This window comes from Suillus clintonianus, assembly GCF_016758775.1.
Source record: "Suillus clintonianus strain FC179 chromosome Unknown DEU56scaffold_17, whole genome shotgun sequence".
NCBI lineage: Eukaryota > Fungi > Basidiomycota > Agaricomycetes > Boletales > Suillaceae > Suillus > Suillus clintonianus.
Genome location: NW_024539241.1, coordinates 27,410 through 54,377, shown reverse-complemented (window position 1 = coordinate 54,377; position 26,968 = coordinate 27,410). Strand labels below are relative to the sequence as shown.

Sequence of the window (26,968 nt, the reverse complement as noted above, 5' to 3'; positions counted from 1 at the left end):
TACTGTGCCCCGGGCTTATACTACAAGTACTATGTATGAGTCGCGCGCCATCCAGATGCCATATCTCGCGAGTCTTTTTATTCTTGGTCCGAGAGATGCATTGTTACTTAGATCGTCCAGCATGTAAGGAATGTGTGTTGTAACAAATGAATCATGATCACCATGATGATGGTGATGATAATGATAACAATAACAATAAAGAATGGAGTGTCGCGTTACGGTATCCAGTAGAACGAATGCATATAGTTCGTAAAGTCATAAAGTCGTATGGTGTGATAGATAGCGAGTCGATAGCAGAGAGCACAACATATTCAGGATAGTTGGTAGCGGAAGTGAAACACTAGATCTCATCATACAAGGAAATGGAGGAGGAAGATGTACTAGTAGGAGGTACTTCAGTAATGAAAAAAGGAAGCCCCTCCAACACATCGCGGGGTATGCTTAATAGATAGGCGGGTAAGCCAGCAAAAGGGCCCTCTTCCGATGACAACGAAACCTCATCTGCCGGAGGCAAAATTGGCACGTTGGTTGTCATAAAGTCACTGGACATCGACGCGGCGGTTATATCAATAATGTCGCTTTCCAGTGGTAGATCGGCCCCGATCCCCATGTCCAGCGAATGATCAAGATTAAGGTCCTCCGTCTCAGTAAACGTCGAAGAAAGATCAAGGTCTTCGGCGGCCTCTGTGACCATGACCTCTGGTAATTGAGGTGATGAAGGGCCATGGGTTGCGGGATCCGGAGAACTGGCCGTCTCCTGCGACTGTTCGTCTGGGTCAGGGGCAAAAAGCCAAGCCACAAATTCTTTGTCCTCTACATCCTTGAACGGCGAGTCTAAATCCAAGTGTTGGGTGGTCTCCGTAACCATGGCCTCCGGTGATTGACATAATGAAGAGACGGGATGTACTATGGGATCCACAACATTGGCGGTTGCCCATCTGGTATACCGAATCATAACAGTTAATAATGAGACGAGCATATTGAGAGTGGAGATACGCACGTGGGCGAACGAACAGGGTTCTCTTTGGCATCTTTATGCTTTTGTGACCTGATGTGGCCGACGTAACTGCCGGGAAGGATGATCTCGCGATCAAATGAATGTTTGAATTTCTGGCGTCCAAATTTATCGAACCCAGGTTCAGGTGTCTGTCCCAAGGATTAAGAATACGAGCTCGCAACATGAAAGAGAAACTCACAAAGTCTGCGTCGTTCCATATGGCGCTAGAGCCCATTTTCACTCGCTTGACTTCCCGGACTTCGTTGTCTTCGAGGTCATCTGCGACGCGCTTTCGAGTGGCTGGGTTCATCTGGAGGTAAGAAGTAGATGTAGTTAGAAAATGTAGATGTGGAAGCTGGAGATCTACGTACTTGGACAATAGGAAATCGATTAAGGTGTTGTGAGGATGGGTGCATGTTCGCAGTGGCAGTAGGTGAAGTGGTAAGTGATAAAGGATGAAGGCCACCGAAGCAATATTTATATGTTTGTGGAGGACCGCTTTGAAAGTGTGGTTTCCACTGAGGGGACCTTCCTTTCAGAGAAAATTATGCGGGCCACCATTATCCACTAATTGGGACGGCGGTCTTTCACTCGACGGATTCGGCCGTGCGCCCACACTTGAGTTGTTCATTTTTATTAAAGTCTACGATGCAAACACGAGAGACGCACTGTGTATGTTTTTCCCCTCCTGAGGCTAACAATCCGATCGAAGCATCACAGTATATTTTCTGGCTCCGCGAAACATTGAATCGTAGATCCAGACTCTCTGGCACGAGCGACCAGATCCATCCGTGTTTCATATCGGTGCCTTGGAAGAAGCAGCCTACTCCGTAAACTGGTCAGTAGCAGTCAAACAGAACGAACCTACGCGAGGTGCACATCCGCATACCCTGACGTGGCCCCAGTCCAGAAGCCCGAATCAGATGAAGCGATAGTATACGCAGGAAATCGCTGGCCATAAAACTGTGTTATGGGTGGGCAGAAAGTAATACTGAGGAGGCATTTTGATATCTGCCATGTACACCGAGCGCATTGGTATCTTTCGCGCAGCCAAACATCGACCAGGTAATATTTCCCCTCGCAATCATTTGCGGTTCACCGTGGAGGTGGAATCAAGGAGCGGGGAAGAATATGCCCATGTCAGGACAGAATATACAAGCCAATGGAACACGCAAGAGGTGTGTGGTTCGCAGGTTTTTACTGATATTCCACCCATAGGTGAAGATCGCTTATCATATGTCACTGTTCCAATGTTCTCCTGTGCCATCATCTACAGCTTGCGGCGGTGCGCGGTGCGTATCAACAATTCCCTGTGTCACGTGTATTGAGATAGTCTCTGGGGCCATATGAACATGAACTCCGAATCGGCAATGGTTTTCAGGTATAGCGACAGCGGTGTAGACACGCTTTTGAATGAATTTTGGACGTTGTCATCATCGTGCGGATGGAAGAGGGGAGTAAAACTGTTTCAAGTTTAATCTCCGACAACATCCGAATCCCCATGCTCTTGTTCCTCACCGGACGGCGGCAAGTACTTGTGCCATTATAGGTTTTGCGAACACGAGTTAACGCGAAGCTGGGTCGAGTTTAATGAGCTTTTAAATGCTTATTACGCTGCTTGTCACTTCAGTGCATGAAACCCTCAATTACCAGCTGATAGATTTTGATTCTAGTGATAAAATTCCGCACTTCTGACGTTGTCACTGTCTCGATTGCATGTCCCATAAGTTTGGGCCACCATAGTCATCCTTGAAACGTGGCCAGCACTGGCCACAGCTGGTCACATTAGCACTCTAAAGTACTGGACAATGTGGCGGTTCATACGTCTGAAGTTGTTTTCCAGGCCTGGATTGTCAGGAGTCACTACTAACTCTTCACGCGTGTAATCCGATGTGATTGTATTATGAGACTTTCCATAGAGTGTAAGTCAAAATGACGCTATTAGCCGTTTTGATCTTTTATTCCAACAGCGATCGTTCGTGCTTGATGGTCTCCGACCCTCTTACAACTTAGGTTGAAGGTTGAATTCATGCGAAAAAGCCAGACGCGGCATTGGTCCGGGTCACCCACTGCGGTTCTATATTTCGTGTACAGATGGCCTTACACGCCAGGCCACTGTATTCTCAGCGGCTACGAGGCGGTGTATACTTCGTATCGTGACCTCCGTCGCAAACGTTTTCAAGTGATATCACGAAGCTCGTACACTGGTTCGCGCCCTATGATGTATCACTGCCAACCGCCTGCTGCCCGCCGCTTCCCGCCCCTGCCCACACACTGAGCACGGTCCATGAACATCGGGTCCATCTTTGCGGCCATGCAGCGGCACACCGAGCTCGCTGCTATGCCCTTTCTCGACTTCAACCCCTTCCTCCGCTGTGCGAGCCAGCTTCAAGGCGACATTCTACCGGAGCCCAAAATCAGCATTCCTTTCGATATTGTGAGCGGCGGGGAGCGGGCAGGCGGGCAACGATGGATGACCAGTGTTCAACACAACGGAGTGCATTGGGTGGTGAAGCAGGAATACAATATTTAATGTTGTACGGCAGCTGTGTGATCGTATAAAGGAGCAATGGTGGGCTGTGAAAGAAAGTGTCAGGACAATGATGCTAAGGCGAAGCGTTGAACGTACAGGTATATTGTGTTCCATGCGGGAGTTTTGAATTCAACAAAAGACGAATATGAGAATAAAAATTCACCACATACCACTTTGTTCTCGCGGCATAGAAGGAGCTACGAAAATAAACTTTCGTTAGTGAAGTGATATGAGACTCACAGATGTAAGGGTCGGGATGCAACTTGCTTGCGAGACGCTCCTCCGCGTCCATGATTTGATGCATGTATCGTTCTTTGTCTCTTGTCAAGTGTATGTATCATAGTAAAAGTGCAAGAGTTATTGGTTCTATGGCAGATACTGAATAAGATGGGTAGGCACAAGTGGGATAGGCGACAAAGCCAGTGATAGAACGATGGCGGAATAAGTACTCATCCAAATTGCTGAAAATGCAAGAGTGTCTGTCAGCTGAACGGCTCTCGCACTAAAAATGCATACGCACTGGGATTTCTACCCACCATCCCGGTAAGCGCCCAATCTTCGTCTCCAGGGCACGCACTTGACTGGGCGTGGGACAGGTAGCCTCGGGTTCTGTATCCCTCCACAATACTAACAACAGCACCTTTCCCGACGGCGTCAAACACTGCGGTGGGATATTATCCAAGTCTCCAACCACCTTGCCACGTGCGGTAGTGCAAACACGAAGGCCGAGAGACAGCTTGATGAAGGTAAGGGAATTCATGACGAAGAAGGTGTGGTCATCTGGTAGTATCTCGTCTGGCTGAACATGTTGGAAAGCAATGACACCCATGTCCCAAATTTCCTTTTTGGTAATAGGAAAACCAAATAGCTGACGATGGCCGCATGGGGCCCGGGGAGGCCTGACGAGAACGTACTGAGATATGTCCGAGCTGTATTTAGAGGGCACCCATTGCTCCGGGGTAGACGGTGCATTTGAGTCAGTGATCTTTGGACAAAATGAGTGGCAGTACACGCTAAACATATGTAAGTTGGAGAGACACTCACCTGAAGTTTGCTTAGACTTTCTTCCAGTTGGCCTGTAGTGGAGGACATTTTCCAGATGGGTGGAGAGAATTGGCTGTAATATATGATACTTTGGCATATGATGCCCACGCCACGAGTGTGGATGCCAATCATGCATGTTATATATTGTTTCCGAGGTCGTAATTATGCTCCATGGGGTAAGAATTATGGTGAGCGAGCGAGCGCTGGCATGGGCTCTACTAGATGCGCCACTGGATAAACAGATTTGACTGACTAAGTATTGCAGTTCAGGATTGTCCAATAAGTTGTGTGGCGCGGCTAAGTCCAGGCGCAGACCAATTTCACCCTCGTCTTTCCAGGAGTCAGGACCTAAGTCATGTCCTCACCGTAAGTACTGTTTTAGTCCGACTTAATTTGTTGTGACTCTACTTTCCAGACGGCGAGCGAGTGGTCAGCGGATCTGAGGACAGGATTGCTCTGTGAAGGTAGAGGCGCGGGACAATTGTGCGGGATGATTGTGCGTGACGATTGTGCGATATGTGGCGGTATCATCGGATGGTCGTTACTGGTGAAACTTACATTCGTATGTCCAATTTCAATGTAGTCGGAGCTGTAAGCAATTAAAATGACATTTTGTCGTTCAGCGACGGTGACTAGGACTGACATCACGTCTGACAAGCATCAGAAAGGGATCAGATGATGACAATGAGGTAGAAATGAGAAAAGATTGGACACGCCAGTGGACTCATGGGGCTTGGTACAATTAACGAAGTTCAAGACCGCCACACTGGCGTAAGATGGTCGGTGTTCAGAGTGCATTGGGTGGTGAAGCAGGTATACAATATTGAATTATGTACGGCAGCTGTGTGATCGTATAAAGGAGCAATGGTGGGCTGTGAAAGGAAGTGTCAGGACAATGATGCTGAGGCGAAGCATTGAACGTACAGGTATATTGCGTTCCCTGCAGGAGTTTTTTCAACAAAAGACGAATATGAGAATAAAAATTCACAACGTACCACTTTGTTCCTCGTGGCATAGAAGGAGCTACGAAAATAAACTTTTAGAGAAGTGATGAGGGAGACCCGGAGACTCACATATGTAAGGGTCCGGGATGCAACTTGCTTGCGAGACGCTCCTCCGCGTCCATAATTTGATGCATGTATTGTTCTTTGTCTCTTGTCAAGTGTATGTATCATAGGAAAAGTGCAGGCGTTATTGGTTCTATGGCAGAAACTGAATAAAATGGGTAGGTACAAGTGGGGTAGGCGACACAGCCAGTGATAGAACGATGGCGGAATAAGTACTCATCCAAATTGCTGAAAATGCAAGAGTGTCTGTCAGCTGAACGGCTCTCGCACTGAACATGCATACGCACTGGGATTTCTACCCACCATCCCGGTAAGCGCCCAATCTTCGTCTCCAGGGCACGCACTTGACTGGGCGTGGGACAGGTAGCCTCGGGTTCTGTATCCCTCCACAATACTAACAACAGCACCTTTCCCGACGGCGTCAAACATTGCGGTGGGATATTATCCGAGTCTCCAACCACCTTGCCATGTGCGGAAATGCAAACACGAAGACCAAGAGATAGCTTAATGAAGGTATAGGAGTTCATGGTGAGGAAGAAGTGGTCATCCGGTACTATCTCGTCTGGCTGAACATGGTGGAAAGCAATGGCACCCAGGTCCCTAATTTCCTTCATGGTAATAGGAAAACCAAACAGCTGACGATGACCGCATGGGGCCCGGGGAGGCCTTACGAGGACGTACTGAGATATGTCTGAGCTGTATTTGGAGGGCACCCATTGCTCCGGGGTAGACGGTGTTCTTGAGTTAGTGATCTTTGGACAAAATGAGTGGCAGTACACGCTAAATAGATGTAGGTTGAAGAGACACTCACCTGAAGTTTGCTTAGACCTTCTTCCAGTTGGCCTGTAGTGAGGGACATTTTGGAGGTGGGTTCAGAGAATCAAACGAACTTGCCAGCTGTAATATAAAATACTTTGGCATACGTCCACGCCACGAGTGTGGATGCCAGATATCATGCATTGTTTCCGAGGTCGTAATTATGCTCGATGAGGTAAGAATCACTGAGCGAGCGCGCGCTGTGAGGCGCTGTGGGTCTGGGCGACGTCAAAAAGCTTAGATGCGGCACCGCGACCCGTTCAAACTTTTGAAAATCATACGTTTGCAGGGTCCTACATACTTTTTATCTTCCTAGACTGTTTTTTGTGGTTTCGATGGTTATTTTGTGTCAACAGTCTTGTTAGAGTCTGTACTTCAGAACGAGTTTCCCACGCTTCCTCCACCTTTCGCCCGTACGCTGTGAACATTCACTCAGTGTAGACTTAGTGAGATACTTTTTTTCTAAACCAAAGGTAAGATTTTGATGAGACAGTGAGCACACTCACACTCAATATATTTTCTAGGACATTACTTCGATGGCTGGAGAGGCGGGCGTAGTAGTTGCAAATGCAGCAGAAGGTTCGGGATCGTGGACTTCAAGCTCTGGTCAGACGAAAGTATGTACTTCTCCTGCAGCATTTCGTTCTCTGAATCACTAACGTGTTGTAGCTCTCTATATACCCTACGCCCATACCCGAACTTATGCTACTCGACACCCCATCGGCGTTAGAGAAGCGAATTGGAATGGTGCGGCGGGAAATCACGGGTTACTATACCGGCGTCCACTCCAAAGCGCAAGGTATCATAGACCGGTGGATATCTGTTGAAGAGAAGGTGGAGAGTGAGTGATATCACATTGTGCCAACCATTACACTCTCATTGACCATGAATAGCTCGCATAAAATCCTTCCGTGATCCTACAGAACCATTAAACCCCGGACTGCTCTATACCGGAATTTCTGCCCTGACAACATCTGTCCTCACTCGCTCGCGCGGGCTCCCTACACGCATTCTTTTGCCGTCCGCAGCCCTAGCTAGCGCATTCGTGTATTTCCTTCCGGGTACTGCCTCTCGGGTCGGCGCGTATGCCGAGGAGCTCGAAGATCGTTATGTTCCTCGCTTTGGAGAAATTAGAAGAACCTCTGTTGCGCACAGCAGCATAGCCTGGGAGCGCGCGAAAGAGGGTGCTGCTACTGGGCGAGAGTCGGTTAACAATGGTGTGAAGAGTGTTGTGGAGAGCATTGAACAAGGGACGGGTCTCAAGCTGAAAGCTATGGGATGGGCACAGGAAGTGAAGAAGGAGGCGCAGAGTGTTGCTGATGTGGCTCAAAAGGATATCAAGGAGGCTTTCGAGAGCAAGAGCTCGAGTAGCGACTCGGAAGACTCCAAGAGAATGGTATAGAGTGCGAGACGGTCGTATGTATGGAATATTATTCATGTGGTCTCGCACAACCCTGCAGCACTGATAGACTAACGTTCCGTAACGCTGGAATATCACACGTAGTGCTCGCATCTTCATGAAGTGTTATGAGATAAGCGACAAAACCAAGTGTGTACAGTCGAAGTCCGATGGGGTAAGAATATTCACGGTGAGCGCGTCACAGGGTGCGACTGGCAGAAATCAATTATCGAACAGACTAAACCACTGCTCCTAGAGTTGCGCGTTTGATCTGTCATCATTGATTCTATCCAAATCAACTAACCAGTGCACCTCCGCCCTTGCCAAATTACACTACCAAGGTCCCATCGCCCGCATTACAAAAATGGCACATTCTTCATCTCACCCGTAGCAAGAAAATCCTCATCAAACGCCTCCTCAGCAGCCTCCTCCTCATTCTCTCCACCCTCCTCCTCTTCATCATCCTCATACCCTTCCTCATCCTCATCCTCACCATGTACTCCAAACTGCCCATCATCCAACGACCCGGGCATACTCGTCATGCTCGTGCTCCTCGGACGCCCTTTCCGCACACTCCCCTCCTCAATCTCTGCATCCTCTTCGTCAGAATCCAGGAACGTAGACGACGACGAGCGTGAGTCGACGCCACTAGATGAAGACGACTGCGTGAGCGCTGCCAGTCTGCCGCTGAGACGTTCGAGAGAGGACATCTGCCGCAAATGTGTATTGCGCAGGCCCATCGTTCGACTCGGCGTGCCGTCGCGCGCCATCACGGGCGGTGGAAGTGAAAACTGGCTCATCTCCCGCGATTGTCTCCGCCCTACGAGGCTGAAATTGCGTAACCGTGCAAGTGTACTCTGATTAGACGTATCCGATCGTGCGCTTAGGGCTGGGGAGGGAGGTGTAAGGTCAGGAAGGGCGAATTCCTGGACTGGCATCTTCCAATAATTAAAATCTGTGAACTCTGCTGTCCATTTCCGATGTATCGGAGGAAACATCTGGTCCACGATGTCAGTCATATGTATGTACCTGACAATAGATGAGTGTTCCGGACACACGAAAACTGCAAATTGCGCACGATGATTTGTACCCTGCGAGCTCGAGGAGCTCCATCTTGACCTCACCGGAGGAATCTATAGTAAATATCCTCGCACTCGGGACATTCACAGTGCGATACGACAGCGCATCCGTTATCCGGTTCCCAAACCCGGCATAGAACGGCGTGCGCGAGCTCTCACCGAAAAGACGCTGGATATCCCTCAAGCATGCCATCTTGAATACTTCGGGCTTCCGCATGATCACCTCGCTGGTACACGTATAAATATCTTCCCTCCTAGATGATTAAAGCATCTTACCGATGCAACGAGGCCATTAGTCGGTCGGGACTCATGATGACAGGGCCCTCGGGAAGCTGATAGTCATCCTGCTTGATACCCTTAAGGTAGTCGCGCGTAGAATCTGCCTGCCCGATAGCTCGTGAGGTGAGGTACATGATCTTGTACCCGTTGCGTCTGATATCGGTGTAAAGTTTGGCAACACCGGAATGCGTCCAGTCGCGACCGATCATAGCAAAGACATGGCCAAGCCCGTCAGACCTATAGAAACGTCAGGTCAGATACATGGATGGACAATGGGAGAAACATACTTGGTGATTGTGCCATCTATGTCGGACACGACGACAAGATCAGTCGAGTCCCATACAAATATTCGCGCCGTACACGCGGGCACAGTAGAATTAGACAGGGAAAACGTGATGGTATTAGCACCAGGTTTAAGGTCGAGGGATTTCTGGAGAAAGATCAAAAAATTGGAGCTGCACGGAATGGTGAAGACTCACCAGTTGGTCAGAGGACAATCGCAACGTCTTGGCATACCTCTTCTGCGTCCTCGCAATCTTTGCCTCCAACGCCTTGCTCAAGGGCTTGGTGATGTCTTGAGCTTTGCCACCCTCCGGTGTTGCAGGAGGGGCTGACGCAGATTGAGGGAACTCCATACGATGGGCCGCAAGGGGAACATGTTTCGGAAGTGACTGGAAAAACATGAGGAACTGCTGTACTTCTGGCCATAATAAAACTCACGGATTCCATTGGAGAAGTATTCGATACTCTCAAAGGAGGTCGATCAGCCTCGGTTATATCCCGGCTCCTGCTCCACCACCTAACCCAACTGCTTGACGTCGGTTTCCGGTATGACTCTGGCGGCTCAGAATCCGCACGCCTCATCTCTCCACTTGACACCGGCTCTCGTTCATCGACACTGCTTACCCGATCGTCCTCCCTATGGTCTATATGCGGCTCTCGTTCTTCTGCAATGGACAACGGAGGCTCCGACATCGCCCTCGATGGTTCCCTCGGCGCATTCTCGACCCACAACCTCAAAGCATCCATCAACGGGCTCCCATCTTCCCTCGTGATATACTGCCCGCCCACCCACTTAATCACTAACCCCTCATCCTCTACCACTCTACGCGTCCTCACCTCCCCGATGACCACCTCATCAGAGACAAGCTGCGCATAGTCGATTCTCCCCGCCTCAAATAGACGCACGACTTCTACTTCATCGCTCCCATGGAAAATTCCGCGTTTTGACGTAGGCACAAGCGAGAGAGAAAATGATAGTGTCTGGCCCTCGATGTGCACAAGGAACATGCGTGAGTCGGATGGGAGCGTGGTGAGAACACCGCCCGAACCGAATCCATACTCAGGGATCGGGAGTGGAAGATGATCACGTTCAAGTTCGTGTTCGTGCTCATCGTCAGGCTCGTATGCTTCGTCCTGAGATGGTAGAGACGAGCGAATAGTATGTGGGCTGCCTTCGAGCTCAAGCGGGACGCTCCTACTGCGCGCCAGAAATTCATCAGAATCAAACTCGGATGGTCCGTGTTCATCCACAACGGGTACTTTGCCCATGCGCAATAGGTGGGGAGATGGGAAATGTGTCGTCATAGGTGAGGGTTGGGGGAACGCGCCCCATTCCCATGAGTACTGAGGAAGCGGGACATCTTCTAGTGATTCTGAAACAGCGCGGCGGGTAGGAAAAGTGGTTGTGGAAAGTGATGGGGAGTGTTTGCTCGAAGGGGACGCGACTAGAGGAGGGGTGGATGGGAAGGGTATGGCAGCCGGAGCTGGAGATTGTGAATCTACAACCCATTAGCTCGACATATGCAACAAGTTGTACAACACTCACGAGATACACGTGAGGAAGTCGCGTCGCGTGCTTGGGCAGAATGATATCCAGCCATATCAAGTGCGACATCTGCAACGCCTTGAGAATCAAATAATAGATTACACAGAACACACGCACCAGCCTTGTATTGTACTTCTGGACCAGTCACGTCGGTTGGTTGTGCTACAGGCTCCTCTGGTGGAGGGGTATGAGGAGCGCTCCTGGAGCCAAGTTTCGGTTTTGCGCCTGCATGCATCGGGATTGGATGTTTCAACCCAGACGAAGCATTCAAGTCGAGAAACTCAGGCTCCTGCATCTGTAAACTCAAATCCGTCTGTTTCCCTTCGCCATCCGGCTTAGCTCCAGACCTCCCAAGCTCAAATGTCACCCTGGAGTTCGACTTCCTGGGGTTGGGGAGAGTAGAGGGCTTGTAACGAGATCTTCTGGGATATCTTCGTCTGTCTCGAACACGAAGAATGCTTCTCCTGCGTCTCCGATTTTCATGTTGAATGGGATGAGCGAGCCATTCACTGATACGTTGACCTACCCCAGCCATCTGATGACTTATTGAACACCTTAACGACAAGAGCAGACAGGGCACACCTTCTTTTCAGCAGGTCTGAGTACTTGGAGCTTACCAAACCGAACATGGAATGGAGAGCAAGCATAAATGTCGCCGTCTGGAGAACCGGAGCTAGCGGATAAAGTGGGTGATGGTGGGCGCCGAATAACGATGACATCGATGGCCCCAGTTAGGGTTGATGGATTGATATCTTTGTAGTACTGGTATGGGGCACTGATTGCGCTCACAGCGCCACGAATGTAATTCATCGCGTTCGCGATGTCGGCGTCGGCGTTGCAGGTGGTTCGAGTTCGTTGTTGGGGTCAACGTTGTGGGTAGAAGATTATTAGGATATTGGGGAGATCGTAAGATGGACTATAATGTGAAAGCTAATAGTACGTTGCTCATGGTATGCGATGAAACACTTGGTAGATTGAAGTTCCGTTGGACAAAAGCAAGAGGTATGTAATCCAAGGTTGTTCTAATGTCAGTCTATGTAAATCACAGGCCAACTCGACAAATATGACAACCTCTCTTCATCACGCCAACGAACGTTTACACATCAATTATATTTTATTTGTAGCAACCAGTCGTGATTGACCTCCGTATCACTGTGCGTAAAGTGCGTTAATAATACATACTGAAATGTCGGACCTAGTCATACACCGTCAATCACATCATCAGAATCAAACGATGGTTGACTGAGTTGATAGCTTTCTTCATCACTGATGGTAGACGGAGGGCCTTATCTGACCTGGAAGGTCAGCCCCCGCTCATGCAGCAAAACCACCCACTATATCAGTCGCATTGAGCAACCCAAGCTCGTACAGGGATGCTGCAGCCCAAGAGCTGGTGTACCCCTCCTGACATTATATGATTTTCTTTAAATCATAGCGATCTGCGATTGCGAGTCGTGCTTCACAACGCGGGTCAAAACGCCTTTCCAGAACGCTTCGCTCGATGATGAGAGATCCGTGGATCCCGCCTTCACGAGCACACGGGGAAGCTGGACCAATATCCACAAGGAAGACTGGCATTGGGTATGTGGGGTCGTGAAGGGCACCATAGGCTTGTCGTGGAGTCATTTGCTCGAGCTTTGATCGGGCAGTCAGATAGAAGTTGATCAATGCTGCGAGATCCGGGCGGAGGAAGGAGAGGATCGATGGGAGTGCGGACAGACTTGGACAGTAAGTCCCACAAGGCAGCATCATCATAAGACGAGCCAATGTGCCGTACAGAGGCAGCGAGGAGAGTGCCCGTGTTTTGAACTGCATCAACACGTCCCAAAAATTTAGAGGATGCGAGGAGTACAGCACGCTGCACATCATCTTCATCTGACCCACAGATGACGAGTGCGTTTGAAGTCCGGGTGCTACTGCGTGCCCCGCGACTGGTTGGAGAAGCACCAGTGGTGGCTATAGGCGAAGAGATATCGAGACGAAGGTAGTCGTGCACGGATATGGGAAGTGACAAGTCGAAGAAAACGACCATCGTCTTTTTTCGAGAACGTGAAGTGAACACCGATGCGGACACCGTCGACGGTGCGGGCTTTGGTAATCATACGGAGTGCGAGACTCTGGGCAACCTCCTCACGCACATCTGCAAGTGTGCGTGGGTTGGCCGAGAAAGCAGCGGCAGAAGATTGGATGAGTGTGTGCTCAACAACGACATCACTGTCATCAGTGGATGGTTCCGACGATGGCATCAGGTCATCTAGGTAGTCGCTTTTCAAGGTCCTGTTCAAAGGTTATTCGTCAGTACTGTGCAATGATCTGCATGAATCTGCGAGCGTTGAAAGCAAAACTGCAACGAACAGCGAGGCAGTGAAGAAGGTCGTCATTAATATGCGGCCCAGCAACAAGTAATATTATAGTTCGGGCCGACCTGCTCCGCACTTGTCCTTGTCCACTTCATCCCACACTCGGGCTATAAAAGTTTAAAACAGGATTGACGCTCTAATACAAGAACGTTGGTCACGGCTGGCTGTTGTCCAAGTAGCAGGTAGTACTTGAAGTAAGTTTCATGAATAAAGAGAAGCAAGGTTGCTTAATGCACAGCTGCCACTGCCATACGGGGTGTGTTGAGAAATATGAAAAGACACGCCAGATTCAAACAGGTAAGTTCTCTTCCCTACGAGCCCAAGATTTCCATAGGCAATATCAAAATCTCGTCTAACTTACCAGCGTGGACGAACTAACGATTAGCTTCATCAGGCAAAGTACTCGAACACAAACCACTATCGGCGTCAGACCTTGACCTCACTGCCCACTTCGAGCATGACTTATAAACTTCTTGCTAGGTTCGCTTGCGACGAAGCAGGTATCAAGGGATGGTCGATGGATTATCACCGCCGGTGGAGATTTCTCTACCAACCGCAGGGAGCTCGAAGTCTGTGAGGTTGAAACCGGCCTCGTGAAAACGTTTTCGAGCAAAATCACCTACGTCGATATCTCCGCAGACAATATGCTGGCGCGCGGGTCATTGAATTGCACAGCGCGAATATGGTGCTTGGACACGGGAAGTTCGTGGTTGGTCCATTCAGAAGTTCCGATGCGGTGACTGCAGTTTGATTCTCGAAGAAGCTCGCAGTCATGTTAGATGTGGGTAATTACCTTGAGGTATAGAATGTTCAATCACACAGGGGACATTTTACATGGCGCATCCTTGACATACGCGCCAGCGTACTGGACAAACAAAAATACAACCATCTTGGCTGCATTCAGCTTCACAAAGTCTGATGGCGCTACGATGATCTACGAGTTTGATGCATGGACACTAAAGAGTGTCGGAGCTCCCTTCGAAGAGCATATCGAGGTTGTTCGCGGTCTAGCCCTGTCTTTTGACGGTGCTCTCCTTGCCAGCGCGTCACTGGACGATACCATCAAACTTTGGCTTTTGAGTCCTGCCCGACTCACGTCAACTTGTTTACACGACAATTTCCGATATCATAGTCAGGGGGAGTAGCTTACTTGTGTTGAGTACCGAGTAACGAAACCATTTTCGCAAGGATATTCAAATTATGGGTATCGCGGTATACCGTATACATGGTCGAACACAAAAACCGAGAACGGAGGATTCGAGGCAGAGGCAAGAGACCCAGAACAGAAGCGAGGATACAAGATATCGGTACACAGAACTAGAACATAATAATGAGTCACTATCAGTATCATGAACAAAGCAGTCAGATATACTCATAAGCAGGTGGCGCTAATTCATCACACAACTACTGCGACCTCAGGTGGTCGGAATACCCATCATAGGCAGCGTGGGCATCACCCAAGAGGGTCTTCAGAAGGGTGATCTCTCTCCCGTTGAAACTTCCATCGTCCCAATCGGTTGACTGAAAATGCATCTTTTCGCCGTCCTGTAGCCTTGACAGAATGATCGATTTCCACTTCCTCCACACTTTGGTATCGTTCGGGAGAATATCGTCCAGTACCTTTGCTGGCTCTGACGGATTCAGCGCCAGCAGAACGAAGACTGCCATGGCAGTGCGTGTGCCCAACATATATTTTGTCAACGATGGCCGCTTGAGGACCACATCCAGTAGCAGTCTCCTCTGGATCTCATCCTTGTCCAGCGATGACAACCAAGAGTTGTATGCCCAGGAGACTGCAAGCGATGCTAAGAACATGATTTGTCCGAAGAGCGCGCTCTGCGGAATGAGCAGCAGCTGTGCGATGAATTGCGTCGTGAGGATCAACGAGCATAGGCCGATGTTTCTGTAATCTGATTCGCTGCTGAAGTTTAGAGAGAATCTCCCACGGGTAATGGAATTGACAGCGCCTTCTTCGCCGAGTAGGACGATGACATTATTTTCCGTGAGGAGTAATCCATCACCTCGTGGCGCTCCCGGCGATGGGATGGGATGATTGAAGGTGAACTTTCCGGATCCGATGACAAAACATGATATTCCGCTTGCGAACATTCCGAGCAGGATCATACTGAAAGAGTACCAGTCTTTGAAGAGAGCGCACGCGATGCAGGTGCCAATAGATACTGACATCGGGATGAATGCGAAAGCGCTGGTGTATTTCTTGAGCTGTTTTGGTGTCATGGTTGCATCAGGGACGTGGTGGAGGTCGACGATTGTGACCCCAACTGGTTTGGATTTTCTTCCTGGTACATCAATGCCCCGCTCTGTCTGGCATTCTTTTATCATCAGGGCAGCGAGGTGACCAGTTTCTGGGATAACCGACCCAGACTCCACACCCTCGAACTTTGGGCCCTTCTGACTACCCAGCTCCAACAGCGTGGCAGGGTCGGTGTTGACGCCTGGGAATGAACCATCCCAAAAACGCGATTTGGCGAGTTGGTCGTACCTCTTGGCGATAAGGTATGATCCTGGTGAGTTGTACCATCCCAGCAATTTTCTTCCTCCGTACACGTGTACGGTAGCCATCGCGGAAACTGCTTCATCACCGCCAAAAAAACCAGCTACTCCAGAGGCATCGAGAGTGAACTCGGAACCTGAAAGAGGTATACTACGCATTGTTGGCTGGATGAGACTTCTGGAAATGTACATGTCAGTACGAGGTGATTCTGATCCGCTCAGCTGTCGCAATCGAGCAGCTATAAGAACACGCACTGGACACACGTCGATGGTTTGGAACAACCTTGTGAGCGACGGGCGCTTTGAATCCAAATTAAATATGCTGTAACGATCTAGCTGTGCGCCTATTGGGTACGCCGAGTACTTCGAAAGATTTGGTTTGTGATATCAACGTCAGGGATGACCATATATGCCCAGCAGCCACAGGTAGAGGTTGTAGGGCGCCATTGAGACGCAGTATCTATCTAGGGTAACTCCCTAAGATCCGAGAAGCATGTTCAACTGTTTGCCCACAAGGCTGTGAAATGGAAACGTTGCCGATCATATACAGCAAGCAGATTGAGTTTAAATTCAAATGTGCGCCTATGTGCGCCTGTCACTACTGATAGTGTTGTGGGCAGTTCCAGAGGTCTACTCGCTGTGGAAAAACACGGCAGTTGGCAGAATCTATGGGGCAGAACTTGTTACTTGGCGGAACCAGGTGGAGGTCCAATAGGTATCGACATTTGTGCGAGACGTTATAAACCGTAAAGCTTTAATGAACACGAGTGTACGGTAGAGTTCCCACTTGGTCACGTCTCAACAGTTTATTTTAGATTTATTTACGTAATTGTTTTTAAATAAATTAGTTTAGCGAAACAACTGAAATGAACTTAGTATGAAGCAAGACTTTCGAATGCCATGATCAACCGCTGTGATGTGAGTGTCTTCGTTTAGATTCCTCTCATGGAGCTGACGTTCGACCACAGAGAATACGGCCAAGCATGCGTCATCTAGATAGGCGACCACGTTGATATTGATATACTAGTCTACCGACAATGGAATCCCACCCATTTCTCCTAAGGCTCAGCCCCGGTCTCGTCTTCATCGGGTTGATCAAGGCCATATCGAAGCGACGTCTGTAATATCCATGAATTTGATCGGTGATTTGGCTTCTCTTGGGGAGGGGAGGACGCAGATGTTGACGCATTGGCAAGGTGGTTGAAAGGCGATTATGTTAACCCACAACAAGACCCGCCTATTGACCTGAATTTTGATGCCGATGTGCTCGATCTGAGCGTTGCTCCTAGCATGGGGACATTGGTGAGTATTTTAATTTATTAGCATTTCCCCAGTCGGTGCCGTACTTGAGTGGGATGGGGTCGGTTGTCTGGTCTGTGCTGGTGCGCGCCGAAAAATCCTTTTAATGGGGATGTATTTTGAATTAAATATGCATCATTCTCTACGCATCTTGACCTTAGGGAGCTTACAAATGTGCCACACGCGGGAAGGAAACATGTCGGCTTGTGCAGGCCCTTTATACTGCGCTTGTCCTGGTTTCACCCATAATTTAACATTTGATCCATTGTAGGAACGCCCAAGCATACCACGGGCAGCCACCTACACAAATTTATTTCAATTCAACTCAAATGTCAAGTCAAGGACCAACATGCCGCAGGTTCGCGGTGACCTCACACGACACCACCTCTGCGAGGCGATTCATGAGGCAAAGTTACCCGTCGCGCTTGGCTTAATGGTACGGCTCTTACCTTGACCTTCGTTTGCATGGTCCCTTGTCGTGATCTGACATGTTCCACTTCACGCAGACGGAGATCATGCGCCAGACTATTACGCAGGGTGCTCATTTAACAGCACGATGAGCAGGTGTCATGTGATAGAGAATAGAGGTGTGGAGATCGCATTCTACTATGCGTGGACCTGCTCTTGGCCATCCGGAGACGCGATGCAAGTTGGACGCGTTGGAGAGACGCGCCCTTCTACTGGTGGCTGGACGTGCATATCATTCGGTGGTGTCAATAAGCACGCAATCTCTTGTTCATTGATAAATCCTGTCAATTAGATTTCGTGTATACAATTTTTGGAAGCAATCAATACCCAGCAGCATATAGAAAAAATAACATGCCTGTATACACGAAGAACATGGTCAGCCAAAGGGCACAGGACTCTAAAAATCGAGATCCAGCGCGTCGCGTTCAATGTTTGTTCATCAATCACTTATTCTACTCTTCACGACAATCACCCTAATCAATCATCCCCACAGCCGTATGGGGGATTATCCGGGTCGCCTGCGTGTTTTTCCATTGTCAAATCTGGTCGGTGGAAGCATTCCTTTGTATAACACCAAGCTGTGCTTACTATGCCGCTTAGTATGGGCAAAAGGTGTGGACAATCACACGAAAAAGGAAGTGATGTGTCGGAGACGCTTTGGAACGTCCACTAAACACTAAAGCGTGACCTACATCTAGAAGGCATAAATACTGCCCCCTGTGTCCCTCTACTCCTCTTCAACATCCATCGCACTTTCCTTCCAAACATCTGCCATATAACTTGTGCATTGTGAGTTACTCTTGTTCACTTCCTCCACCTTCTGTCGCTCATCTTGTCCTACCACAGTTTAAGGCCTGGCGCCATAAACAATACATCTCAAACATTCTATCATTAACTATGGACCACTACGCGACTCAAATGAGCCAAAGTTCCATCCCAGGCCTGTCCCAAGACGAGCCTCAACCGCAACCCCAACGTGCCGAACTTGTTCCTTTCGATATGTATGCCTATCCATCTCAGTACGCTCAACTTGGGCCGGCTCCCACAGCCTACGGAATGGAGACCGCAGTGTTCGATGCTGATATGGCACCATATGGACTGCCCCCCCTCATGCCGGATATGATGGGGCCTGCAGACGTTCCTTCATTTGCGACGCATTTCCCCCAGTCTCAGATGGTCCCAGAGCCATTGTACGATCCCTCCATCCTTCCTCCATTCGAACCCTATTTCCTCCAGCCTCAGATGGCCCCGGGGGCATCGTACGACCCCTCCATCCTTCCTCCATTCGAACCCTATTTCCCCCAGCCTCAGATGGCCCAAGGGCCATTGTACGACCCCTCCATCCCTCTCTCATTTGAAGCCTATTTTTCCCAGCCTCAGATGATGCCTGAGCCATCGGACCGCCCCTCCTCCCCTCTTCCCTGTGGGGTCTATTTACCCCAGCCTTCATGGACATCATACGACCACCCCTCCCCACCCTCCACGATACAATCCCTTAACGACCTACTCCTCGAGCCTGAACCTGTACAGGAAGGACGAGTACTACGGAAGCGCAAGGCGGTAAATTATGATGGCGCGGGACGCAAGACTTGTACGAAACGCAAGGCGGTAAACAGTGTTAGCGCGGGGCGCAAGACTCGTACGAAACGCAAGGCGGTAGATATTGTTGGCGCGGGGCGCAAGACTCAACGCCCACGTCTTAACTATGCTGCACCTCCCAATTTCGTGAGTGAAATTTATTTAGTCAGCCGGAGCTATCTCACTGATGACTTTTTCATCAGAAACGGGCCGTAAAGCGCGGAAAGGTCGAGTACAAATGCCTTCTTCCGCAGTGCAAATTTACAGATCCGATGCAAAAAGGCAGCTTGCTGAAGCATATCGGTTCGCAGACGCACAGTGGGCGTACCGGTAAGCATGTATGCACATACTGTGACAAGGAGTAAGTGATACAAGTCTCTCAAGTGCGACTATGAAGCTGATACGTTGATTCTCACTAGGTTAAGTCGCTCGGACTCTTTGAAGCGTCATATCAGGTCTTGTTCCAAAGGACCTGGTGATGACGACTCGTCGGAAGAGTCGGAAGATTGATTGATCATATGGTTTCGATTGGAACAAGGTTCCAGATATCTCCCTCGGACAAGATCATCGGGCAAGCGTGCATTATATCATTTGGATGCATAATTCATCGTTCATGGATTACACATTACTTTACCTGTCATTTATAGTTCTCTGCCGTATCCGCCTGCGGGCATCTTTCATTCATTACATTTCATTGCATTACTTTATATCTCATTATATTGCGCGGTCGTATCTGCAGCACCCTCCACTCATGATATTGCTCTGTCGTATCTGCAGCATCATCTCACTCATTACATCTCACACCATACTTATGCATGATCGCATCAATGCTATAACTTTCTTTGACCTTGTAACAAAACTGTCTGAGCATGAGGAATTCCAATGCAATTCATACCACCAAGAATCAATGTGTTCGCATGTGATCACAGTATAGCTAGCGCTAAATCTCTCCCCAGGTTTTCTTCCGAGAATCGCCGCCACTTCATCCTGGTGTTGCATCTGGATCTATGCGACTATGATACGGGATAACGGGATGACGGCGTCGGAGAACGGCAGGCTTCTGTATAGTGTCTGGCTGGAAGCACTTCTTGCAAGGTACGCATGCGGAATCGGAAATACACTTGCAAAGCTGTACTACTACAGTCTAATTTGAATTAAGCTTTCTCTCATTAATGAACAACCGCAATAATACTAGTAATAACAACTATGATCTACGGTCCCAGCTGCAGATCGCGTACTAGAATCAAATCTTCATGCAAATCCGTGATCGGGGGTACCGACTGTAAAAGTAGCCCCTATAAGCATACTGAGTGGCTGTGTCTGCGTAAGGTGAAGTGCAGGTACTGCGAAACTGCTCAGAGAAAACAGACGATCAACGATACGGACGATCTGGACGACAACATAATACAAACGGCTATGACCATCCACGAGATCCACAACCTCCTCCATGATCCTTTTCTTTCTCAATGGCGAATATTGCATGGCCTCGATGCCCTTGCGACTTCTATACGTACACTCCGTTACTATAAACGCATTTAGCAGCCGTGCTGCACATATAGGTCTTACAAACGTTGCATGTCTAAATCACGTCTGAACAAGTCTATTACCTCAGTCAGCCAATATCAATTACTCTTGGGTTTGTTTTGTCTAACTCACCATGTACAAGTCGCCCAGATTTCATCCAATGTACAAAATTCGCTATAGTTGTTCGGTAAGTCACGAAGGACAAGCGGAAATCTCCTAACGAATTAACATCAACAGGTCCTAGAGGTGTGTGCTTGTGGGGCAACTCAGACCATGCACTGATCCAAACAGCACGAGCTCGTAATGCGCTCAGTTTGACACTGTTCTGGCCAGCCGATAGGGGCTAGATAGCCGGCTCCCGGGGGGAAATTATTAGGGTGGCTCACGGTGAGGACGGTTTTACGATTAGAACCTCCATGGAATTGGAGCTCACCGGAACTAGGACTGTTCCTATATGCGACGATGGCTGCTAACTTTGCATGGACGAACGTTTGCTGATGATAGCAGAATTCAGTTGGTTTCACGACATTAATAGATGCGCATCGGTGACTCCGGTAGGACATAGCACGGGCGTTCCATCTTCGCGACTTTTGGAAATGTCAAACGAGCGCAGATTCTTGAGGGCCATTGAAGACGGACGAGAAAATGAAATAGTAAAGCGGTTCCGGTTGTATCATGAATCATGATCCAGAAACGCCGGAAGATATTTGAGGAGTACGAAGTGTGGCTGTGACAAGCCTGCATGGGTGAACGCACGTTGCGCAGTCCTTCAATTGGAGACACGATCAAATTTCTCCGATTGGATATTTGCGGCTTGGAGATTCCAAAGTGAGATAGAACTTACCGTTATCTTGTAGTGGTCGACATGTCGGACGGCGACGACGAGTGCATGAATTTACATAACTACATACTCTACTGCCAGTGGAGAACTACGTAGTTGCGGATCATGACGGGTGAGCTCATAAATCCAAGTCAGACGATGTCAACATCAACAAATATCTTTTGCCAATAGGCACCAATTTGGCCGCATCAACGGTTTCATTTCTCACCGCTACTGGTACACACACGGAATCCGATGCGGCTCGCAGAATCAACGCAGAATCGACGTTTTTGTATGCCGTAGTCTATGGAGCACACCCAAAGATGTGCAGCTCCGCCCGCGAAGGACGCTCCAAACAGCTTTATGGCATACGATATGATAGGCCAGAGTGACGAACGTTCTTCCCATTGAATCCATTCTGGGGTTTGGCAGTTGCCACCAAGTCGACTGTAGCTGTACACACTGCTCCCTATTAATAATTGGTACTACAGCCCGATGGACCAGCATCTAACCACTTCCCCGAGAACCCATGAGGACGCAAAGTCTGCTTTTTACCTTAGGACTATGCTGCATAGCGAGCACTGCGCCTACTCAGATTGTACTGGATCTGGATACATCACTCGATGGACTTCGTATGTGTTTTGTGATCATTTCAATGACACCTTTGGTACTCAAACGATTGAAAGAACCTTCTCCCAGGAAGCTTCACGGTCGTTTTCTGCACATCACAGATATTCACCCCGATCCGTTCTATGAACCTGGCGCATCCCAATCCTCTGCATGCCATCGAGCCAACCTCAAGGGCAATCGTCCGGCAGGCTACTATGGAACACCATACAGGTGCGTTGATATCCTTGTTTTTGATCCGTAAGCTAACGTTCATTTCCGTCCAGCTCATGTGACTCCCCATTCAGCCTTACGAATGCCACACTTGACTTTTTGGACGAACATTGGACCTCTGAAATTGATTTTGTAATTTGTGAACTTCTAACTTAGTCCACCCTTGTGATATGATCACTAATTCGCCGAGTATAGGGACAGGTGACAACGCAAGGTATGATTGGTCAGACAACTCGAGATGCAATTTCATCAAGAGCATCTAGACACGACAACGATGACGAAATACCACGACCACTTGACGAAATTTATGACTTAAATCGCGCCGTGGCTAGGAAGATGGAGCATGTATTTGTGAGCAAAGGCATCCCAGTCGTGCCAAGTTTGGGTATGTTTTCTGTGCCTCTCCGTGGAGACATTCCTGAACAGAGAATCTTCTATCAGGAAACAATGACATATGGCGTAAGTGTCTCTGACATTCTTGAGCACGCGACAATGTTGACTCCTTATATAGCCCATGTAAGAACACCGGATTGCGTGGGCTCTTTGTACTGATCTCATTTACCTTTCTGCTAGAATAAATTATCTGCTGGTATGATTGTTGCTTTCCTTCTGTCCAGCGTTAATCTGTAACAAACAGGACCTAATAATATTTTTGAGGAGTTCTCTTCGTATGTCTACCATAGATTTTTGTCACTTCCGAGATCTTATCCTTATCAAAACCCCAGGATATGGAGCGCATTTATACCCCCGACATCATCAGCATCATTTCACCAAGGAGCATACTTTTCAACGGAGGTCATACCTGACGCAGTGGCTGCTTTCAGTCTTAATACCTTGTACTTTTATAAGAAGAATCATGGTAAGTGACGCATAATTTTATAGTCGGACTATTCGTTGATGTATGCCATTAGCTGTAGGAGGATGTGATTATGCCGAACCAAAGGACCCTGGAAATATCCAACTCGATTGGCTTGAAGAACAATTGGAAATATTCCGATCTCGACAGATGCAGGTAAGAGTTCTCAAATATGTCAAAATCATTTCTTGATGTCGTCGGGTAGGTGTGGATTACAGGTATGCCGTGGTTACTTCGTTGAACCCAAACAAGTTTTCATATCTTCGTCAACGCAGGACATGTGCCTCCATCCGAAACGAAGTACTTCCCCGAATGCGTGAGTACTCTACGTAGATTTGGAATTGATCATCGTCTCAACTTTGTCAGTATTACCGTTTGGTAGAGTTGAATCTGCGATTCCAAGATACGATTCTAGGCAATTTGTATGGGGTGAGATCCGATGTTCATTGCAAGTAGTCGAAGTTGACTCCCGTTTATCAGCACCTAAACGTTGACCACGTATGTGCTGTTGCTTTAAAGCCATCTTCAGTTTACCAACTTAGTGCAGTTCTCTTTCTTGGGCGCTGATGATATCGACATGTCTACAGAGACCTCGTCAAGCAGCACACTCTTCGAGACGCTCATCGCTGGTTTTTCGGAGATACCGGAACCTCTCGTGGATACTCACTACGACAACTATGCAGTGGTGAACGTTAATGGCGCCATTGTACCAAATCCTTACATTCCATCCTTCCGAATTTTTACGTATAACACCACGGGACTGTCAAGTTTCACCAGCGATGTCGGTTCTGATCCATATCTTCAAACGATAAAAGCGACTCAGCGGCAACGCACCTTGAACCACGAGCAAGTTCGCACATTCAAGAAGCCGAAGTGTGAACGCAAGGAGTGCCGTAGCACGTGGCGGTGCCAATTTGATAAACCCCGGCACTCAGATAGCCAGTCACCATCAAGACGCAACTCGTTATGGTCGCCCCTAGGATTCGCACAGGTGCGTTCGTACCCCATGAGCACCTCCCACCAATAACACATATTAATCACAGTACTACATGCCAAGACTGGCAGAGTTCGATCAGACCCATGATCCAGAGTTCGAACTCGAGTACATGACCTTTCCTCTTTCACGCTTACATCCCGATGAGGAAGCACAAGATGTCACGGATCACCAATATGTTATTCCTCTGCGGCTTTTGCCAGAAGAACTTCGCCAACCTGGTGTTGTGGAGTCGGAGTACACGCCTTACGAATTGGATGACTTGACCATCCCATCTTGGTTGGATTTTGCCACGAGGCTTACGAAGGACGAGGGGCTTCGATTAAGGTTCAAGGAGTTTATGTATATTGGCGGGGTGGAGGAATGATTGTTTGAAGTATCTGGTCGGGAGAGGGACAAGCTCGTCAAGGTGCGGGCTTTGTGTTGTTTGATTAGTTTTGGCTGCAGGACTGAAGCGCGTTATAATATTGTTACGTACTAATAGTACCTAGTTTATGTAAAACGGCGCAATTGTATTTCTTGAACCACAATGATATCATGATCATCTCTGATCAGTCCTGTTAAACAGGTTAGACTTGGACTGCATGCATCCTGTGACTTAGAGCTCCTTGACCAGTGTCTTCCATAGATTTCATATCGGTGCACGCGCAGCTTTTGGATGCAGTATGTTTTCCGCATCATTGCACGGCCTCGAGGAAGCGGCGGCGATGAGAGCAGTGAAATCTTCTCGCCCAATGTGACTTTAAAGCGCCCTCTTATCGATGAATTCAATTGAGTGCACTGATCTGCACGATCGTAATTGAACTTGATCTGGTAACCCATTCCCAACTTTTACCATAACCTGACTACATTCCAGTGCTGATTCTGTAACGACAAAACATGCGATCGACGACGATCCATTTGGACACAAAGAAAGGAAGGACACGCACAGAATGTTCGCCATTCATGAAATTCTAGTGTGGCTTCGCTGGGCTCTAGGTCACATTTCACGCAATCTCATGGATGCGGTATAGCCCATAGCCCTGGGTCACCTATGATCAGCGCCTGCCCGGATTCAGTCATTCCGTTAATCTGCGCGCAATATAAAAGCCTCAAGCCAGGCGTTCTATTCCATCGGTTAATACTAGTTCGTTCGTTCTCATCCTGCAAACCTCCAACACTTGCTCTGAACTTCGCTATTAATTGAAAATTTTCTTTCCAAAGCCTACGCATACCAGTAAGTTTTATCAACTCGAGATATGAAGCATCATGCGACGCGACCATGAACAGGTCCACGCATCACCATTTTTGAGCGCACTCAGAGATGGGAGGTTTGTTCAGTCGGAGTCGACCAGAAGCGCCGAGTCCATCGCTTGTCGATATAAAAAAGCGCCAAGAAGCAGAGGCAGCGGCTGCACAAGCACGCAAGGATGCCGAGGATGCTAGGGCCCAGATCGCCCAGCTCATCCAGTCGAATCAAGAATCGCAGCAAAAGGCTATGGATGCTCAACAGGAAGCCATGCGAGCCGCGGCAGCCTCGCAGGAGCAGACACACAAGGAAATGATGGCGATGGTACAGGCTGAACGAGCCGCTAATGAAGCCCGCATTCTGGCAGAAACTGCTGCTCATGCCGCCAGTGAAGAAGCAAAACAGAGAGCGGCGGAAGCAGAGGAGGAGCGGAAGCGAACCGCCGCCATCCAAGAACAGGCCAGAAAAGATGCACAGGCTGCCCAGGAGCGGGCCGAGAAACTTCAAGAGGCTGCCAATGAGGAGAAGAAGAAGGCGACTGCCGCACAAGAGGCGGCCGAGGCGTCGAAGAAAATGGCCGAGGAGGAAGTAAAGGTGGCTAACGCTGCCAAGGAGGAGGCTGAACACAAGTTGAAAACAGGCATTCAACCTGTGGTAACACCCACAGAGGAAGAAGTTCGTGCCGCCAAGCGGAAAGTTCAATATCGCGAGGACCTCTTCCACTTCGCAGTAGCCGGGGTGGCAGGAGGAGGAAAGTCTTCCCTCATCAATGCCTTCCGCGGCTTGCATAACAGGGATAGCGGATCTGCTGCCACTGGTGTCACCGAAACGACGCTGGCTATGGCAAGATATGCCAACCCTAACGCGGAATACCCATATGTCTGGTACGATGTCCCGGGCGCAGGCACGCTCAAAATCCCAGACTGGCAGTACTTCAACGCACAAGGACTTTACGTCTTTGACTGCATCATAGTCTTGTTCGACAACCGCTTCACCATGACTGATATCGCCATCCTCACCAACTGCAGGCGTTTCAAGATCCCCACGTATATCGTGCGGTCCAAGGCAGACCAGCACATCCGTAACATCATGAAGGATTTAGGTTACGACAGCGATGATGATGAAGAGGACGAAAATCAGAAGAAGAAGCTCTATCAGACTGCACGGCAGCAGTTCATCCAGCAGACTCGCAGGAGCGTGAAAGATAACTTGGAGAACGCCAATATGCCAGATCAGAGGGTTTACATCGTTTCGAACGAACCCATGCTCGGGGTCATAAAGGAAAAGCGGCCAAAGAAGGTCATCGACGAGATTGAGCTGTTGAACGACTTGATTGGGGAAGCCCAGACCAGGCGAGCGCGCCGTGATGCTGAAGCGGCGACTGCTGCGAAGGACAAGTAGTCGGTGATAATAACGTTCTTTCTTTTGGGCTGAGACGTTGATAC

General features: G+C 48.8%; 11 protein-coding genes across 11 annotated transcripts; 4 read left to right on the top strand and 7 right to left on the bottom strand.

Annotated features, from left to right (window-relative positions):
* Nucleotides 1–85: 85 nt before the first annotated feature.
* Nucleotides 86–1,565, bottom strand: DEU56DRAFT_787923 (uncharacterized protein). Its single transcript, XM_041352441.1, has 4 exons — nt 1,369–1,565; nt 1,197–1,307; nt 1,001–1,146; nt 86–938 (listed from the first exon to the last, which is right to left on the bottom strand). The coding sequence occupies exons 1-4, from the start codon at nt 1,411–1,413 to the stop codon at nt 341–343; spliced, it is 900 nt and encodes a 299-aa protein (XP_041211117.1). The 5' UTR covers nt 1,414–1,565; the 3' UTR covers nt 86–340.
* Nucleotides 1,566–3,868: 2,303 nt separating this feature from the next.
* On the bottom strand, nt 3,869–4,879 carry DEU56DRAFT_181292 (uncharacterized protein). The gene is made up of 3 exons (XM_041344944.1): nt 4,575–4,879; nt 4,051–4,515; nt 3,869–3,991 (listed from the first exon to the last, which is right to left on the bottom strand). The coding sequence occupies exons 1-3, from the start codon at nt 4,704–4,706 to the stop codon at nt 3,980–3,982; spliced, it is 609 nt and encodes a 202-aa protein (XP_041211116.1). The 5' UTR covers nt 4,707–4,879; the 3' UTR covers nt 3,869–3,979.
* Nucleotides 4,880–5,270: 391 nt separating this feature from the next.
* Nucleotides 5,271–5,651, bottom strand: DEU56DRAFT_181355 (uncharacterized protein). Its single transcript, XM_041344945.1, has 3 exons — nt 5,570–5,651; nt 5,499–5,514; nt 5,271–5,446 (listed from the first exon to the last, which is right to left on the bottom strand). The coding sequence occupies exons 1-3, from the start codon at nt 5,587–5,589 to the stop codon at nt 5,327–5,329; spliced, it is 156 nt and encodes a 51-aa protein (XP_041211115.1). The 5' UTR covers nt 5,590–5,651; the 3' UTR covers nt 5,271–5,326.
* Nucleotides 5,652–5,776: 125 nt separating this feature from the next.
* Nucleotides 5,777–6,795, bottom strand: DEU56DRAFT_787903 (uncharacterized protein). Its single transcript, XM_041352440.1, has 4 exons — nt 6,739–6,795; nt 6,453–6,675; nt 5,929–6,393; nt 5,777–5,869 (listed from the first exon to the last, which is right to left on the bottom strand). Exons 2-4 carry the CDS (start codon nt 6,498–6,500, stop codon nt 5,858–5,860), a joined length of 525 nt encoding a protein of 174 aa, XP_041211114.1. The 5' UTR covers nt 6,501–6,675; nt 6,739–6,795; the 3' UTR covers nt 5,777–5,857.
* Nucleotides 6,796–6,845: 50 nt separating this feature from the next.
* Nucleotides 6,846–7,982, top strand: DEU56DRAFT_787900 (apolipo protein O-domain-containing protein). Its single transcript, XM_041352439.1, has 4 exons — nt 6,846–6,930; nt 6,982–7,074; nt 7,127–7,298; nt 7,351–7,982. The coding sequence occupies exons 2-4, from the start codon at nt 6,994–6,996 to the stop codon at nt 7,857–7,859; spliced, it is 762 nt and encodes a 253-aa protein (XP_041211113.1). The 5' UTR covers nt 6,846–6,930; nt 6,982–6,993; the 3' UTR covers nt 7,860–7,982.
* DEU56DRAFT_787899 (Lipin/Ned1/Smp2-domain-containing protein) lies at nt 7,981–12,090 on the bottom strand. Its single transcript, XM_041352438.1, has 10 exons — nt 11,625–12,090; nt 11,410–11,564; nt 11,160–11,389; nt 11,043–11,111; nt 9,935–10,995; nt 9,694–9,885; nt 9,502–9,644; nt 9,212–9,451; nt 8,935–9,162; nt 7,981–8,885 (listed from the first exon to the last, which is right to left on the bottom strand). Exons 1-10 carry the CDS (start codon nt 11,850–11,852, stop codon nt 8,213–8,215), a joined length of 3,219 nt encoding a protein of 1,072 aa, XP_041211112.1. The 5' UTR covers nt 11,853–12,090; the 3' UTR covers nt 7,981–8,212.
* A 22-nt stretch (nt 12,091–12,112) lies between these two features.
* DEU56DRAFT_787897 (uncharacterized protein) lies at nt 12,113–13,418 on the bottom strand. The gene is made up of 5 exons (XM_041352437.1): nt 13,039–13,418; nt 12,760–12,998; nt 12,534–12,677; nt 12,371–12,446; nt 12,113–12,327 (listed from the first exon to the last, which is right to left on the bottom strand). The coding sequence occupies exons 1-5, from the start codon at nt 13,286–13,288 to the stop codon at nt 12,242–12,244; spliced, it is 795 nt and encodes a 264-aa protein (XP_041211111.1). The 5' UTR covers nt 13,289–13,418; the 3' UTR covers nt 12,113–12,241.
* A 1,133-nt stretch (nt 13,419–14,551) lies between these two features.
* On the bottom strand, nt 14,552–16,446 carry DEU56DRAFT_883260 (uncharacterized protein). Its single transcript, XM_041356134.1, has 3 exons — nt 16,172–16,446; nt 14,775–16,094; nt 14,552–14,719 (listed from the first exon to the last, which is right to left on the bottom strand). The coding sequence occupies exon 2, from the start codon at nt 16,073–16,075 to the stop codon at nt 14,807–14,809; it is 1,269 nt and encodes a 422-aa protein (XP_041211110.1). The 5' UTR covers nt 16,076–16,094; nt 16,172–16,446; the 3' UTR covers nt 14,552–14,719; nt 14,775–14,806.
* A 2,514-nt stretch (nt 16,447–18,960) lies between these two features.
* On the top strand, nt 18,961–20,062 carry DEU56DRAFT_787874 (uncharacterized protein). Its single transcript, XM_041352436.1, is given in 4 exon segments — nt 18,961–19,408; nt 19,465–19,622; nt 19,681–19,953; nt 19,964–20,062. The coding sequence occupies 3 exon segments, from the start codon at nt 18,995–18,997 to the stop codon at nt 19,769–19,771; spliced, it is 663 nt and encodes a 220-aa protein (XP_041211109.1). The 5' UTR covers nt 18,961–18,994; the 3' UTR covers nt 19,772–19,953; nt 19,964–20,062.
* A 1,596-nt stretch (nt 20,063–21,658) lies between these two features.
* Nucleotides 21,659–24,836, top strand: DEU56DRAFT_787863 (Metallo-dependent phosphatase-like protein). Its single transcript, XM_041352435.1, has 18 exons — nt 21,659–21,738; nt 21,798–22,237; nt 22,292–22,445; nt 22,499–22,584; nt 22,641–22,659; nt 22,709–22,830; nt 22,887–22,904; nt 22,957–22,961; nt 23,019–23,034; nt 23,083–23,113; nt 23,171–23,304; nt 23,357–23,457; nt 23,507–23,519; nt 23,577–23,617; nt 23,668–23,730; nt 23,782–23,799; nt 23,849–24,292; nt 24,345–24,836. The coding sequence occupies exons 2-18, from the start codon at nt 22,135–22,137 to the stop codon at nt 24,660–24,662; spliced, it is 1,686 nt and encodes a 561-aa protein (XP_041211108.1). The 5' UTR covers nt 21,659–21,738; nt 21,798–22,134; the 3' UTR covers nt 24,663–24,836.
* A 480-nt stretch (nt 24,837–25,316) lies between these two features.
* DEU56DRAFT_899786 (interferon-inducible GTPase-domain-containing protein) lies at nt 25,317–26,924 on the top strand (the record flags this gene model as incomplete). The annotated part of the gene is made up of 2 exons (XM_041356497.1): nt 25,317–25,511; nt 25,565–26,924. Exon 2 carries the CDS (start codon nt 25,599–25,601, stop codon nt 26,922–26,924), a length of 1,326 nt encoding a protein of 441 aa, XP_041211107.1. The 5' UTR covers nt 25,317–25,511; nt 25,565–25,598.
* Nucleotides 26,925–26,968: the final 44 nt, after the last annotated feature.

Coding starts and splice junctions, on each gene's coding strand:
- DEU56DRAFT_181292 (XM_041344944.1), bottom strand. CDS start 4,706: ATGATTGGCATCCACACTCGTGGCGTGGGCATCATATGCCAAAGTATC. Junction 4,516..4,574: donor AAAGTCTAAGCAAACTTCAG/GTGAGTGTCTCT, acceptor TTTTGTCCAAAG/ATCACTGACTCAAATGCACC.
- DEU56DRAFT_787899 (XM_041352438.1), bottom strand. CDS start 11,852: ATGAATTACATTCGTGGCGCTGTGAGCGCAATCAGTGCCCCATACCAG. Junction 9,163..9,211: donor CTAATGGCCTCGTTGCATCG/GTAAGATGCTTT, acceptor TACGTGTACCAG/CGAGGTGATCATGCGGAAGC. Junction 8,886..8,934: donor CTCGCAGGGTACAAATCATC/GTGCGCAATTTG, acceptor ATCTATTGTCAG/GTACATACATATGACTGACA.
- DEU56DRAFT_787874 (XM_041352436.1), top strand. CDS start 18,995: ATGGCCCAAGGGCCATTGTACGACCCCTCCATCCCTCTCTCATTTGAA. Junction 19,409..19,464: donor ATGCTGCACCTCCCAATTTC/GTGAGTGAAATT, acceptor CTTTTTCATCAG/AAACGGGCCGTAAAGCGCGG. Junction 19,623..19,680: donor TGCACATACTGTGACAAGGA/GTAAGTGATACA, acceptor GATTCTCACTAG/GTTAAGTCGCTCGGACTCTT.
- DEU56DRAFT_787863 (XM_041352435.1), top strand. CDS start 22,135: ATGAGGACGCAAAGTCTGCTTTTTACCTTAGGACTATGCTGCATAGCG. Junction 23,114..23,170: donor ATTTTTGAGGAGTTCTCTTC/GTATGTCTACCA, acceptor TCAAAACCCCAG/GATATGGAGCGCATTTATAC. Junction 24,293..24,344: donor CGCCCCTAGGATTCGCACAG/GTGCGTTCGTAC, acceptor TATTAATCACAG/TACTACATGCCAAGACTGGC.
- DEU56DRAFT_787923 (XM_041352441.1), bottom strand. CDS start 1,413: ATGCACCCATCCTCACAACACCTTAATCGATTTCCTATTGTCCAA. Junction 1,308..1,368: donor ATCGATTTCCTATTGTCCAA/GTACGTAGATCT, acceptor TCTTACCTCCAG/ATGAACCCAGCCACTCGAAA. Junction 939..1,000: donor AACCCTGTTCGTTCGCCCAC/GTGCGTATCTCC, acceptor TCGGTATACCAG/ATGGGCAACCGCCAATGTTG.
- DEU56DRAFT_787903 (XM_041352440.1), bottom strand. CDS start 6,500: ATGTCCCTCACTACAGGCCAACTGGAAGAAGGTCTAAGCAAACTTCAG. Junction 6,394..6,452: donor AAGGTCTAAGCAAACTTCAG/GTGAGTGTCTCT, acceptor TTTTGTCCAAAG/ATCACTAACTCAAGAACACC.
- DEU56DRAFT_787897 (XM_041352437.1), bottom strand. CDS start 13,288: ATGCCATCGTCGGAACCATCCACTGATGACAGTGATGTCGTTGTTGAG. Junction 12,678..12,759: donor GGGACTTACTGTCCAAGTCT/GTCCGCACTCCC, acceptor GCCCGATCAAAG/CTCGAGCAAATGACTCCACG. Junction 12,328..12,370: donor TGCGACTGATATAGTGGGTG/GTTTTGCTGCAT, acceptor AGGTCAGATAAG/GCCCTCCGTCTACCATCAGT.
- DEU56DRAFT_181355 (XM_041344945.1), bottom strand. CDS start 5,589: ATGCCACGAGGAACAAAGTG.
- DEU56DRAFT_883260 (XM_041356134.1), bottom strand. CDS start 16,075: ATGCGTAGTATACCTCTTTCAGGTTCCGAGTTCACTCTCGATGCCTCT.
- DEU56DRAFT_787900 (XM_041352439.1), top strand. CDS start 6,994: ATGGCTGGAGAGGCGGGCGTAGTAGTTGCAAATGCAGCAGAAGGTTCG. Junction 7,075..7,126: donor CAAGCTCTGGTCAGACGAAA/GTATGTACTTCT, acceptor AACGTGTTGTAG/CTCTCTATATACCCTACGCC. Junction 7,299..7,350: donor TGTTGAAGAGAAGGTGGAGA/GTGAGTGATATC, acceptor GACCATGAATAG/CTCGCATAAAATCCTTCCGT.